The sequence below is a fragment of the Pleurodeles waltl genome, chromosome 1_2 (assembly GCF_031143425.1).
Source record: "Pleurodeles waltl isolate 20211129_DDA chromosome 1_2, aPleWal1.hap1.20221129, whole genome shotgun sequence".
In the NCBI taxonomy this organism is placed as follows: domain Eukaryota; kingdom Metazoa; phylum Chordata; class Amphibia; order Caudata; family Salamandridae; genus Pleurodeles; species Pleurodeles waltl.
In genome coordinates, this window is record NC_090437.1 from 1,162,302,614 (window position 1) to 1,162,317,664 (window position 15,051).

At 48.0% G+C, this 15,051-nt stretch overlaps 1 protein-coding gene across 1 annotated transcript in view; it reads left to right on the forward strand.

Moving 5' to 3' along the window:
- Positions 1-12,330, forward strand: part of EVC (EvC ciliary complex subunit 1) — a 436,134-nt gene extending 423,804 nt beyond the window's left edge. Inside the window, exon 21 of the mRNA XM_069203012.1 lies at positions 12,057-12,330. Within this exon, the coding sequence (XP_069059113.1) occupies positions 12,057-12,135 (79 nt within the window). The 3' untranslated portion in view covers positions 12,136-12,330. The remainder of the gene's footprint in view (positions 1-12,056) is intronic.
- The last annotated feature ends 2,721 nt before the right edge of the window (positions 12,331-15,051 follow it).

Genomic DNA, 15,051 nt, shown 5'->3' on the forward strand with positions numbered 1-15,051 from the left:
TGAAGTTAAGCCTACTGCTCTGCCAAGCTACCAAGGGGGTAAGCAGGGGTTAGCTGAGGGTGATTCTCTTTTACCCTGACTAGAGTGAGGGTCATTGCTTGAACAGGGGGTAACCTGACTGTCAACCAAAGACCTCATTTCTAACATTGGTGATCAGTGGTTGGGATTTGGACTTGTATTTGTACTTGACATACAGTGATTAAGTGTACACTACTGTTTGAGTTCAGACCACTACGTGACCACATACTACTAGTCTTGTGATTTTTGTTTTTTTCTATTTGGCCTGTTTTTGCTCTGCATTCAGTTTCTTTTTTCGCTGATCCAGTGATTGACGTTTCTGGAACTTCATTTGAGAACTTGCTTTTCTGCATTTGGAACTTTGCACTCTTTTAACCTTTTATCATGTCTCTACTTGGAGATGCATCAGTTGAAGCTGTTTTTGACCTGAAGCAATTGGATAGTTATAACAAGGCTCAGCTAAAGCAGTTTTGTAAAAATGTTGGTTGTCCCATTAAGAGCTCTTCCAAGAAGGATGAGCTGAAAAAGGCGCTGAGGGCCTGGGTGACAACCAGAAGCACTGGAGGGCACACTGAGGATGAGGAGGAGGATGAGGATGAGGAGGGAGAGCAATCAGTACATAATGGTATAGTGGGGGGATCTGTTATTCCCAGGGAAAGAGTCTCTAGGGCAAGTAGCAGTGTATCCTCCAAAGGTCTGACACCTGGAGAGTTACAGGACAGACAGGCAGAGAGGGAGTACCAATTGGAGCTGAAAAAGCTCAGTCTAGAGATGGAACAGAGAAGGCTGGCCATTGAGGAAAGGAACTTAGCAATGGCTCATGAGCTCAGTTTAAAAGAGATAGATCAGAGGAGTCAGCCCAGGAGGGATGGTGGCAGCAATCCTACAGTGCAGCCTGAGAGAAGGGTACACATCCCAAAAGACCTTGTGAGGGATTATAAGAGTGAGGATGATATCTACTTGTGTTTCAAGGGTTATGAGTCAGCTCTCCACATGAACCTGGTCCCTGAAGCTCATTGGGGGGCAGCCCTGTGGAAGCATCTTGAGGCAGAGGTGAGGGACACACTGACAGCCTTAGGGGATGCTCAGGATCTCACCTACCCTGTCATGAAGGAGGCCTTACTCACCAGGTATGGTCTCACCCCTGAGCAGTACAAGGAGAAGTTTAGATCCTACAAGAGAAAGGAATCCCAAACATGGTTGGAATGTGTTGATTCTTTTTGCAGGTCACTGGATGGTTGGGTGAAGGGCAGTAAGGTAAACACGTATGAGGGGCTTTACAATGTAATTGCTTGGGAGCACTTGTACAGTTTATGTTTTCCAGATCTGCGCCAGCACCTCATTGACAGCAAGCTGACTGACCGCAGGAAGCTTGCACAGGAAGCGGACCGCTGGGAGAGCACCAGGGTCCAAAAGAGGTATGGGGGAGACCACGCCAAGGGTGGGCAGGGTCCCTCTCAGAAGAAAGGGGGGGGGGTAAGGGCAAACAGGGGGAGTTCTCTAAAGGGCCCCAAACTGATTCCCATGGTAAGGATTCCCAATCCCCCAGTGAAAAGAAGCCATGGTTGTCGAAAGGGAAGCCAGTGGCAGGTGGTCCCCCACGTAAGTGCTATGCATGTGACCAGGTGGGTCATGTGAGGGGGGACCCCAAATGCCCCAAAAGTACACCAGCACCCACTGGTGCACCGTCCCAGGGTTTGGCCAGTGTAGCGCTTGGGGAGGAGTTGGTTTCAGGTGCGTGGGAACCAGCAGAAATGACCCTTGTCTCACTAGGGGACAGTGAGATGGTCCAGAGAAACCTAGTGCCTGATAACACTAAGAAGTACAGGCAATGGGTGACCATCAATGGACAGAAGGTGGAGGCTCTGAGAGACACAGGAGCCAGTGTGACTACAGTGAGGAGTCACCTGGTGTCTGAAGAGCAGATTGATCCCTGGGTACTTCACCAAGTAGTTGCGGTAGACAACTCTGAGCGCCTCTGCAGAGTGGCGCAGGTTCCCTTTGAATGGGGGGGGGGTCTCAGGTTCCTGGAAATTAGCTGTGAGTCCAACCATGCCTGTTGATCATTTGCTAGGTAACGACCTGGAGGATTCCCCTTGGAAGGAGGTGGAACACAGGTCTCACTTGGAGATGTTGGGTCTGCCTGGGTGGATATGCGTATCCACCCAGTCTATGGCAGCCAATCAGGGTAGTCAAGAGCCCCTGGAGCCTGAAACAGTGGCCCAGGGGACCGCCAAGAAGAGGAAGGGCAGGGGGTGCGGGAAACCGGCCCCCGAGGTTCCCACGGTCCGGGAGGAGGCGGAGCCTGAGGGTGACGCCCCGGAACCCACAGGGGAGCAGGTGGCTGAACTGGGGGAGGTCCCTGAGCTGTCACAGTGGCAGCAGGAAGGGGGACCCACCAGGGAAGCATTCTGCACAGCGCAGAAGGAGTGCCCTACTCTTGAGGGGCTGCGGCAGCAGGCTGCAGCCCAGGCGGCTGGCGAGGCGCCAGGTACTCACCTGATATATTGGGAGGATGGCCTCCTGTATAGTGAGCCTAAGGTTCCTGAACCTGGGTCAGCTCGTATGCTGGTGGTACCCCAGTGCTTCAGGGCCTTCCTACTGGGTTTGGCTCATGATGTGCCTTTGGCAGGACATCTAGGGCAGGACAAGACCTATAAGAGGCTTGTCTCCCCCTTTTACTGGCCCTTGATGCACAAGCAGTCAGCTGCTTATTGTAGGTCTTGTCAGACTTGTCAAGCAAGTGGCAAGAGTGGGGGGAAATGCAAAGCTCCCCTCCAACCTTTACCTGTAGTCAGTACTCCCTTTGAAAGGGTAGGAATTGACATTGTGGGGCCTCTGGATCCCAAGACAGCCATGGGCAACAGGTTCATCCTGGTCTTGGTGGCCCATGCCACTCGGTACCCAGAAGCCATTCCTCTAAGGACGGTCACTGCCCCCGTGGTGGGACGTGCCTTGATGGGGGTTTTTACCCGCATGGGGTTCCCCAAGGAGGTGGTATCTGATAGAGGTACAAACTTCATATCCACTTATATGAAGTCTCTGTGGAAGGTGTGTGGGGTAACCTACAAGTTCACCACCCCTTACCACCCCCAGAGTAATGGTCTGGTTGAGAGATTCAACTGCACCTTGAAAGGCATGATTCAGGGCCTGTCAGAGCCCTTGAGGCATAAGTGGGACGTTCTCTTACCATGCCTTCTGTTCGCTTACAGGGAGGTGCCTCAAAAGGGACTTGGCTTTAGCCCCTTTGAGCTCATCTATGGCCACCCTGTGAGGGGACCGCTCAGTCTGGTGAAGGAGGCTTTGGAGAAAGCTCCTAGTAAACCACCCCAGGATGTATTTAGCTACATGCTGGCACTAAGAAACCAGACTGCCCGCTTCAGGAGTCTCGCTCAGGAGAACCTGGAAGCAAGCCAGGAGGATATGAAACGGTGGTACGACCAGAATGCCACTCTGGTTGAGTTTCAGCCTGGACAAAAAGTGTGGGTCATGGCACCAGTGGAGCCTAGAGCTCTCCAAGATAAGTGGACTGGGCCTTTTGAGGTGGTGGAAAGAAAGAGCGAGGTCACCTATCTAGTAGACTTGCAATCCCCCAGAAACCCTTTGAGGGTCCTTCATGTCAACCGACTCAAACCACACTTTGAGCAAACTGAGCTATCCATGCTCCTAGCGACAGATGACGGGGTGGAGGAAGAGAGTGAGCCTCTTCCTGACCTCCTGTCTGCAGGAGAGAAAGATGGGTCTGTGGAGGGAGTGATCCTCTCCCCCTCCCTGACTGAGGAACAGCAGAGGGACTGTCGCCATGTGCTGGGACAGTTCGCCTCGCTGTTTTCCCTGATCCCAGGAGTCACACACCTGTGCACACATGATGTGGACACTGGGGACAGTACACCTGTTAAACATAAGGTTTACAGGGTGACTGACAGGGTCAGGGCTTGCATTAAGGAGGAAGTCTCCAAAATGTTAACCCTAGGGGTTATTGAGCACTCCAGCAGTCCTTGGGCCAGCCCAGTGGTCTTGGTCCCAAAGGCTGCTGCTCCTGGTGCCACTCCAGAACTTAGGTTCTGTGTGGACTACCGGGGTCTCAATGCGGTCAGCAAGACTGACGCACACCCCATCCCCCGAGCTGATGAGCTCATTGATCGGTTAGGAGCTGCCAAGTACCTCAGTACGTTTGATTTAACATCTGGGTACTGGCAGATTGCCTTAACTGAGGGGGCAAAGGAGAGGTCTGCATTCTCTACCCCAGATGGGCACTTCCACTTCAATGTGATGCCCTTTGGGATGAAGAATGCCCCTGCCACCTTTCAGAGGTTGGTCAACCAGGTGTTGGTAGAACTGGATGAGTTCAGTGCCGCCTACCTGGATGACATTGCTGTGTTTAGTTCCACATGGGAGGAACACCTGCAACACCTCTGGAGAGTGTTAGAGGCCCTGCAGAAGGCAGGCCTCACTATTAAGGCGAGCAAGTGCCAAATAGGGCAGGGTTCTGTGGTGTACTTAGGACACCAGGTGGGGAGTGGCCAGGTGGCACCCCTACAGCCTAAGATTGACACAATTCTGGCTTGGGAGCCTCCCAAGACCCAGACTGAAGTGAGAGCCTTTTTAGGTCTCATTTGTCTCATTTCTAACAGTCATCAATATGTTTTTACTGACTCCTTGACACATAGAATTAATGTCTTCCTTTCTCGTCTAACCTTATGCTGTACATCCTGCGTGAATAAACAAAGGCTGTGAAAGCCTTTCTAATAGGAACAAAGATAACCCATTGGAGATGGCCCGATCATGAAGAGTAACTGACTTTGTAGCATGTGGTTGTAGGAGAACGTTCTACCCAAGATGCATGAAGAAATCGGCGGCTGCCAGGCCAGACCTAACTCCTGATTGTGATGCGAACAGCACTGCTTCCTCATGGCATTAGTTGGAAGCGTTGCACATTGCCCTGTACAGATCAGTGCACCTTGAGATAAATCATTGCATTGTTATTGGTATTTCAGTTCTGGTATCAGCACTGCCCTGCAGCTGGTAATGTCATATTCACAACAAACCCTGTTCATGCTGCCAAGGACGCCTGTCTCTTCCAAAAATTACCGTAGGTGATGTACTCACAGAAGAATATCTGAAGATATCAGCGGTTCCAAGCTCAGGTGGCAGTCTCTTGAGAGACAACAGTTTTCTGACAGGGGTCGATGAAATGTTTGTGCAGAGTATGACAGAGGTCAGCAAAGCATGAGATGATCCTCCTTTTTCAGTATTCAAATTCAACCATTCTCACGTCCATGGTGTATGATGAGAATGTGCATGTCTGAGCACCAGAATCTTCAAATGCCGCCTCATGGCATGCTTAGTTATGAGAGGATAACTGAGTATGTAAGGATAATTGCATATAGGGAAACTGAATATGTAAGTATTGTTAATCAGGTGAGGTCCTAAGACAAGGATAAGTCATATCTGGCTTTCATATTTAAGCCTACTCAACCTCCTGTTCCCTAGTTGTCTCTAAATGCAGTCCACAAAATTGGCCTTCACTCAAGTTCACTAATTTCAACCCACAATCACACAAAGGCCCTCATTATGACCTTGGTGGTCAGGTGACCGCCACGCCGGCGGTGGCTGTAGTACTGTCGCCAGGCTGGCGGTAATGACTGCCAAATAATGACCATGGTGGTGATCCCTCCCATTGACAGTCAATGTACCACACCAACCGCCAGTGCGGTACAAACATTGAACATGGAGGTAGCAATCTCCAGGTAGGCGGAAGACAAGGATCTGCCCACCATATTATGACATAGCACACCGCAAGGATTTCCGGGGCGGTACCAACACCACCAAAAGCCTGGAGGAAACACATCATATAAAAGGAGACACTCCCATCCAGAGACACAGAGGAGTCGGCAGCCGCAATGGAACCTGAACTGCAAGTCTTCCCGATGCTGTACCACGCCATGGCCGTCCAGGAGCACCAACAACGAAGGTGAGTACAGCTGCCTAGCCCACAAGGGAGGGAGGGAGGCGAGAGTGACACGCACAACAAACATCATACACACACACACCACACACCCAGAACCATCTGCAGAGTTAAACGACAGTAACAGAACCCAGGAGCAAAGAAAGCCAGGACACATACCTCTGTTCCAACCTCTATAGTCCTGTTGAATGAAGAGCCCAAATCCAAAATGTATACATCAATGCATATTCAAATGCAGGGCAAGTGGCCAGTCGAAGTTTGAATAAGCTCACAGGGCAAAGTCCAAGCCCCAATTTGACTCCTGACAACATCAGGACTCCACTGTACAGGGGCACCATGTTGGAAATAGGCAGGCATCTCTGGTGGTGGGGTGTGTGTGTGAGGGGCGTCTCATTGGGAGGGAGCTCCTTGGCTTTTGGTTTGGGAGGGAGCTCCTTGACTTTTGGTTTGGGAGGGGGCTCCTTCGGTTTGGATTTGGCAGGTGTCTCCTTGGTTTTGGGTTTTGGTTTGGGAGGGGGCAGCACTTTACCCTTCTGTTTTGGGGGCAGAGGAGTGTGCTTGGGGTGGGGGGCCGGAGTCACACTCATATGCCTCTTAGTGGCAATTGAAGTCTTTGGGAGTGAAACCGGGTCAGACTGGGTGCTGGAGGTACTGGCCTGGGGGGGGTAGGACCTTTCTCTTATGGGCAGGACAGGGGGGAGTGAAGAGGTCAAGATGGGAAAGGAAAAGCTTCTTCAGGCCAATGATGCGGGATGTGGGAGGAGGAATGGGAGTGGAGGGTAGAGGGAGTGGTTGTAGGAGGAGAAGGTGTGCTGGACTTGGGTGCAGGTGCATGGACAGTGTGCATGTGTGAGGTGGATGGCTGTTGGGGGTCTGAGTGCGAGCGTTTGTGTGTCTTTGGAGGGGGGCAGACAGGGTGGGGTAGGTCAAACAGGACGTGTGGATGAATGTTGTGATGGTGTCTGCAAGTGAGGTGGGTGTGTTGCATGAGGTGGTGATGGTGGTGGTGACTGCGCATGTGGTGTGTGGGGTGCATGTCTGCGGGTCTGCTGTTGTGATGACTGTGGGCAAGGCTGTGCAGGTGGCTGGTTCAGGGACTGTTGATGCAGTGCATGCAGGTATGATTCCAGATGTGACTGAGGGAGGAGGAGGAGGAGGGGGGGGGGGAACAGAGGAGGCAGTGGATGATGATGTGTGTGCATCTGTGTGTTGGCTGTGTGAGTGCTTGTGCACTGAAGTGTGCTGCCAGTGTTTGTCTGTGCGAATCTTGTCTGTTGTTTTGTGTACATGCTTGTCAGAATGTGTGTGTGGGATGGGTGCGGGGTGAGGAGACTCAGACTGGGATAGTGGTAGTTGGAGGGGGTGACAGAAGAAACAGGGACTCTGGCTGCCATCAGGGAGGAGGCCAGAGCCTGAAACGATCTCTATAGGGCCGCCAAGCCACCATGAATGCCCTCCAGGAAGGAATTGTAGTGCTGTATCTGGGATGCCGGCCCCTGGATGGCATTCACTATGGTTGACTGCTCTACAGAGATGTATCTCAGTAGGTCAATAGCCTCCCAACTGAGGGCAACAGGGCTGACTGGAGCAGGGCCTGAGGTGCCTGGGGCGAAGGAGGCGCCCACCCTCCTGGGTGATCAGGAATGGGCAACTCGGTGGGGGGCTACTGGGAGGGCGGTGCTGGTATGGGGGTGGTGGTTGAACCTGTAGCTGGGGTGGTCCCAGAGGGGTCCGCCACCACCAGGGAGCTCCCATTGGCAGAGGTATCAGAGTCAGTTGAATCAGCTCCTGTCCCCCCGTGATGCTCTCCTCACCTTCCGTCCCACTGGTCCTCTCGGCATCAGTAGACTCTGCCTCCTGGGTCCTGTGGGCTGCAGCTCCCTCACTCGCCCATGCCCCTGCTCCTGCCCCAGGTGATGCTAATGCACACATGGACAGGATGACAAAAGGAGAGGGGGGGAGAAAGGGAGCACAGGGTCAATCACAGCAACAATAGCACAGATAGCATACACATCACCATCACACACCGGCACTAAGAATGGACAGTATGGACCACGCTGTCATATCATTGGCTAGGTACCACAGTACATCAATTGGAACCAATTAAGCCTTGTCTGACATGGAAAGCCTGCTACCTAGCCATGTAAAATAAGCATTACAACCAAAATACCTAAGCTGAACCATGCTGCAATGCCTAAGCTTTCATATTGCGGCATCCACTGGCTAGACTAGAACCCTGCACCAAAATCCCTTGCCAGGCAACATAGATGGTTGTCACTCACTGTACTCCCACCCTTGTGGCTGCTGTGATTCCCTTAAGTGCCGATCCAGCTCTTGGTAGGCCACCGCCAGTATGTGCTCCATCACTGGGGTCAGGTTCCGACAGGCACCCCTCCCTCGTTGGGAGGCCGTCCCCAGCTGGGCCTCGGCGGTCTTCCGGGCCCAGCGTCTCAGGTCCTCCTACAGTTTCCTGCAGTGGGTGCTTCTCAGGCTAGGGACCCCCACAGTCCGCACATCCTTGGTGATGGCACGCCACAACCCCTTTGTCTGATGGGCACTGACCTGCAGAGGAAACACAGACAGAAGGACACCATTAACCATACAATCAAACCTGTCAAAGAAATGGCTCACATACTGCATTTGCCCCTCGTCAAGCACCCATGACCCGTACCACTGCACAGACACTGCCACCAGCCATACCCCCCAAATGACACACTGCCAGCACGCACCCATCTCCATGCATTCATGTCGGATGCACTCACCTGTTGGTCTGGAGGCCCATACAACTGCCTCCCATACAGAGGTAGGACCCCATCCATGAGCCTCTCCAACTCCTCCGACGTGAAGGCTGGGGCTCTTTCGCCTGCTGCACAGGCCATGGAAGGTTCCAGTCACAGGTCACAGCAGCACACGCAGTGGAGATGTGGTCCTGTGGAAAGTCAGGAATGAAGTGAAAGTCATAGAAAGAAAATAGCGGTCACGGCTGTGGCAGTGAACTTTGTCACCACCTGCGTTGATCATCATTGGTTCCTAAACTCCATAGAGGCCCATGTTAGCCAATGAGGAATTGCACATCGGTGCAGACCACCTCCTGCCATGATGCCTAATGCCGGCGGAGTGAGGTCATTCCCACCTGTCCTTGCATACAGGACAGGCAGTTGCCATTTTCTACTGCTAGTACACATGTACAAGTGCGGCATTGTTGTTGAATGTACACACCTAGAAAATTCCAGTGTCCAACATACAAACATACTCTGTGTACACTGATGCAGTGTGTTCATAGTTCCTTTTGTCACTTCCTTCTTATTTTTGGGTCCCTAAGGTACCAACCACTGCAGAGGAATAGGAGGAGGAAGCAAGCACCTGTGTACAGACCCCTTGTGGACTTGGCTACACTGGAGGACAGGCACATCATACTCACCTATCATCTGGACAAGGCCACAATCACAGAGCTGCTATCCGTTGCACCACAATAATACCCAATTTTGTGCAGGTACTCGCAGTGCTACATTGCTGTTAGAGCATATCCTAGGGATGACTTATTCATATTAAAAAGGAGAGTTTAGGCTATGCAAAAGGTTTATTTTGTCAAGTTGCAATGGTAGCTTAAAACTGAACAAAGACTGCAGTGGCAGGCCTGAGACATGATTTAAAGGGCCACTCAAGTGGGTTGCACAATTAGTGCTGCAGGCATACTAGTAGCATTTACTTTACAGGCCCTGGATGTATGTAGTACCACTTTACTAGGGACTTATATGTAATTGAAATGTGCCATTTTGGTGTAAGCAATGTCTACCACATTTAAAGGAGAGAGCACATTCACTTTAGTACTGGTTAGCAGTGGTAATGTGAGCCAGGTCAACAAAAACAAATTCAGCAAAACAGGAGGAAAAAGACAAAATGTTACAGGAAAACCACACTAAGGGTATGATGACTCTGTGACAAAGTGAACTTTTGATGTAGTGACTCCTTGACAAAACCAGTTGACTTGCCTAATATTCTTGATGTGATGACCAGTGACAAAGCCAATAGGCCTGGTTCATTGATATTTATACTTCCCTGTATTGTGATGTTCTGCCTAGTATGGGAGGGGTACTGTGATTGTGGGGTTCATGACCCAGTAAGGTTCAAATATGACTTCTGAATGTCACCAATGGTATTTTAATCTACCTGATGTTCGGCCCACACCACCTCCACTGAGTAGGCCTTGTACTGCTCTGCTTCCCCACCCTCAGAGAGTCATGTGCTACAGTGGAGTGCTGGGTTCCCATTAAGGAGAAATTGCAGACCTGTTACTTGTTCAGGACTCACATCCTGCACAACTAATAGCTCAGTTTCTTTCAGAACGATTCCTGTAATGCTGGAAACAAAGGATAGACTAAATGTGAGTGCTGTGATGCTGTTGTTTTCATTCATTACTACCAGCCAAAGTTCAAAGTCTGGTTTCCTCGAGAGAGTGGCGATTATGAACTATGACTAGTGAAAACTAAAGCAAGCTATGAATTTAATATTGAAGATGATAGTGATTGTTTATTTTTATCCTCTATAGCTACTCGCCGTCTAAAATGAAGTTACAATGCTGAAAGTCAATAATAGGTTCAGACAGTCCCTTTAAATCCGGAGGTTGTGTTTATGCCGTGTCTCATGAAGCATAATGTAGAGCTAAATTTGAATTCTTTATTATGTTATGGATATTCTAGGGTACATCCAAAGTGATTACAACGTACCCTATTTCAGTACCTAATAAGCAAATGTTTACTGCGAGGATTCTAACAGTTTACACTCATTCTCTTCCTATTTGATGCATAGGTTCACATGTTGATAACGTGGAAGGCCAGGAGAAATTATGCAACAGCGCACAAGATAGTGGTTCTGTTATTCTGTCTTGCTAGACACATATTACAAATGCTGCGTTCTTGAGTACAAAATCTAGGCCCATATTTATAGAAAAATGACGGAGCATGACGCTGCACCAAAATTGGCAGCGCCACACTCTGTCATTTTCTCAATGCAGGGATTCGCTGTATTTAATTGAATACGGCGTACCCCTATGTTGTCTGCTGCTCTAAATTTAGCTGCCAACGCCGACGCAGGCATCCTTGCACCATCGTGCAAAGATGTCTGCGTTGAGGGGTGTGATTGTTTATGTGCAGGAAGGTGTCCATTCCTGCAAATAAACAATCACTGATGGCGATTTGGCACTTCTGCACACACAGAAGTGCCATAGCGTCATTTTCAAATGATTGTTTATGGGCAGGAAGGGACACCTTCCCAAATATAAACAATCATGTGTGGCATTTTGCTCTTGCTATGCGTGCTGCAGAATGCAGCACACATAGAAAAAGCAAAAACAAGGAGGAATAAAAGTATTCCTCCTTGTTGCGCCTTGCTAACGCAAGGCACAAAAACTCATAATTCTGAGGCAGCGTCAAAATGCAATGGGTGTTGCTGGGGTGCCAGCCCACAGCAACACCGATTACACACCCCTTCCACGCAAAGGGCTGCGTGTGAAGGTGTCATATTTACTAGGTGGTGTTAAGCCACAAAAAGTGGCTTACCGCCACCTTGTAAATATGGCACAGGGCATATCGCCATCGGAGTGTCACGAAAAGTGACGCTCCGGTGGCGCTAGGAGCTTATAGATATGCCCCCTAGTTCTTCTGATATGTTTTCACTTGAAGCAGGAAGTTGTGCTTTGAAGGATATTGGCACTGATGAAGAAATTGAAGGGACCCCTCTTGTGCCTTCCTCTCACAATATGTGACACAATATGTGACATTTAAACTAATTATCTAGTTAGACCTTCAGGGTAGCCCATGAATATTTGCAGGTCACCCCAAATCTGAGGTGATTAATCATGACTCCTCGCTGTTAATTTTTTTAATATCATCATCTGGGCCTTCTGTTTTATTTTACATGTGCAGAATTAGGTTTATCAAATATTAGATGAGCTAAATTGGCCCATCGGAATGTAGGATTCTCAAGTCTGCTTTCCGACTATGCATCAATTGTGTTTGCGATCATCCATGTACCTGTTTGTAACTTGTTTCTTTTTGTTTTTCTGCGTTAGAAACGAACAACAGAACTTGCATGAAACCGATCAAGCAAAAAAGCCAACAAAACCGTTAAAAAAAAGAGACAGCTTGTAAAAATCAACATTTTATGTGGGGATGATCTCAGTAGCTGCATAATTTAGTAAAGATCTCCATATATGCACAGTTACCTTGAGACACAGTGCTGAAGTCCTATATTCGGGTCAAAAGATAGAACGTTGTCGAGCAGAACAATGAAAAAATAATGTAATTAGGTGGAGAAGTTTAATAAATATAATATATGGTGTTTGAGTTTGTTGACTGTGCTATTTATTCTACATTTAAACATATGCACTAAGCATCATGAAAGAAGAATGTATGGTGCAGTTTAACACACGTGTCTCCTACTGCATCACTCTGGCACATGTGTTTTGTTGCATGGAGTTTGCACCACTGTGTCATTGATATGTGCACACCTCTGGACAAATTCAGTCTGGCTTCAAATTCAGTCTGTGGCAGTCTACCTTCCTTTTGAAATAAACACAATAGGCGTTTAAAGTATGGATGCTGAAAGTAACAGAATATTTGGCGGAATGATCTCACTTCTCACCCAAGTTCACTATTCATATGAGCTAGGGAGATGCTGTTTCAGGTTGCTCAGCCGAACTCACCTGGTAACGCTGAAGGTAGAGTTGGAAAATGCTGGACATTAAAATAAAACACTGTAAATCTGTAAAGAAATATCTTGCATTGGTAGCAAAAGTATAAGGTATTATCCAAATAACATTAAAAAGTTCAGTTTGTGAATGGAAGCAATTGGGAGAAAAAAATGTTAATCGCCTTACATACTTTAGGTGCCCTAATATGTAAATTGTGATAGAAATATGTGCAGGATTTATTTGATTATTTTTAAGTAAGACCAGTCAGGTCAAGCTGTGTGTGGTTCGGACCCGGCTGTGGAGGAGGCCGGACCAGTCACAGCAGGTGATGGTGATATCTGAAGCAGATCTTTACGGTCTGCTAGTGAAGAAGGCTTTAAGCAGTGACTGTTCACATGCTGTAATTTTTTTGACACGTTTCTTCTGAGCCAGATATCGAATGAGGTTAAAATCGGCTTTTGATATTGAAGGAGTGACGGGGAGGGCATGCCAAGAGGTTTTTGTGCAGCTAGGGGCCAAGAATTTTGCAGGGACCTTGGGCCAGATGTTCCAAACTTTGTGCACATCGCGATGCCCAATCCCTGTTTTGCAAGTCGGTAACTTGGGTACCGACTCGCAAAACGGGACTGCGAGTCACAATTAGGAAGGGGTGTTCCCCTTCCTAATTGCGACTCGCAGCACGATGCTGTATTGTTTTGTGACCGCAAAAGCAGTGGCAAAGCAATCGCAGTTACCACCAGTGTCACACTGGTGGTAACCCATTCGCACGAGGGAAGGGGTCCCTCTGGGACCCCTTCGCCTTTGTGAATGGCATGAAAAAATTTGACGAAAACCTTTCATTTTTTAGTTTTGTAATGCATCTCGTTTCCTTTAAGCAAAACGGGCTGCATTACAAAAAAAAAACTGCTTTATTTAAAAGCAGTCACAGACATGGTGGTCTGCTGTCTCCAGCAGTCCACCATCCCTGTGAGTGCCGCCACTCACAAGGGGGTCGCAAATTGCGACCCACCTCATTAATATTAATGAGGTGGTCCTTTGAGACCGCCTTGCGATTCGCAGATGGTGTCAGGGACACCATCCTACATTCTGGATTGCAACTCGCAAATTGCGAGTCGGTCTGACTCCCAATTTGCGAGTCACAATCCAGATTTTTACTACATCTGGCCCCTTTTGTGTTGTTCAATCCAAGGAACAGTTCATAAGTAAGGAAACATGTTGGCTAGGCAAAGGGAAACCAGTATTCAGTACCCTTTATAACTTCCAACAGGAGGAAAGTCCCACAATATGTTCTTTTCACTGCAGAGCACACTTTCGAGACCTCATGTGTACCCATTAAAGTGTTCAACAAATGTAGCCAATATTAATCGTACCACTTAGACCATTTTACAACTTTCTTTATTGGGGATGAGAAACAAATCCCGCTTGCATTGTCTTTTTTTCCCTTGAAACCCCATGGTTCATTTTTATTCTTGTAAACAAGGCTACTTGTAAGGCGTGTTGGGAAACTTTGTTGCTGCTGTTCTTGTCTTAACAGACAAAGGCCACGGATACTGGTGAGCCAACAATAAGCCAATATATCCCTTTTTCACTGTCTTCAACAATTAATTGATCTTTTGGGACAGTATTTTAAGCCAAATAGTTTACCTGTCCCTACACAGTGGTTCACTTAAACAACGTTGTTCAAATGAGGAACTTCAGATGATTCCATAGGATTTAGAGCACCTATACCAATACAATAACTCTACTGCGTGGTCAAAAATAGACTTATATTTCTAAAACTTTGGCTATATTTTACAAGTAGTCAGTTTCGTCAGAATCACACCTGCTAAAGTTGAAGCTAGGGATGAGAAATGTTAAAAAGTGTTTCTTTTGGAAAAAGCAAAGGATATCGAAACAAGACACAGAAAATCATCAGGGCCCTTTCCTAAAAACATGTCTTCTCGGTGATGAAAGGTGCAAGAAATACATGGAATAGAAAACTCATCATGCACTGCACTGTAAGGCTTTCTAAGGCTTAAGCTTCCGTGTTCCTTTTATTCAGATTAAGAATTATTATAGCCATTCTAAAGTCATCGAATCCAGAAAGCTGCTACAATGGCTTCACCGTAGGAGCCTTCATGTAAGCTATCGGTATCTAATCTAGCCAGTAAGTTAAGTATTGGTGTATGTATTGTGGAGGTTAACAAAAGTATTGATGGATCCATGCAGCATCTGCTGCGTATTGAAGTTCATTGAATTATTAATATTTATTTTAAAAAAAACACAAGGACCATGCGTTTGCATCACTAATATTCCTAAAATAAAAAAAAATGTAAATACGTGTTTATGATATCAATAACGAACTTACCGACAATAAAACCATTTAAAAAAAAAT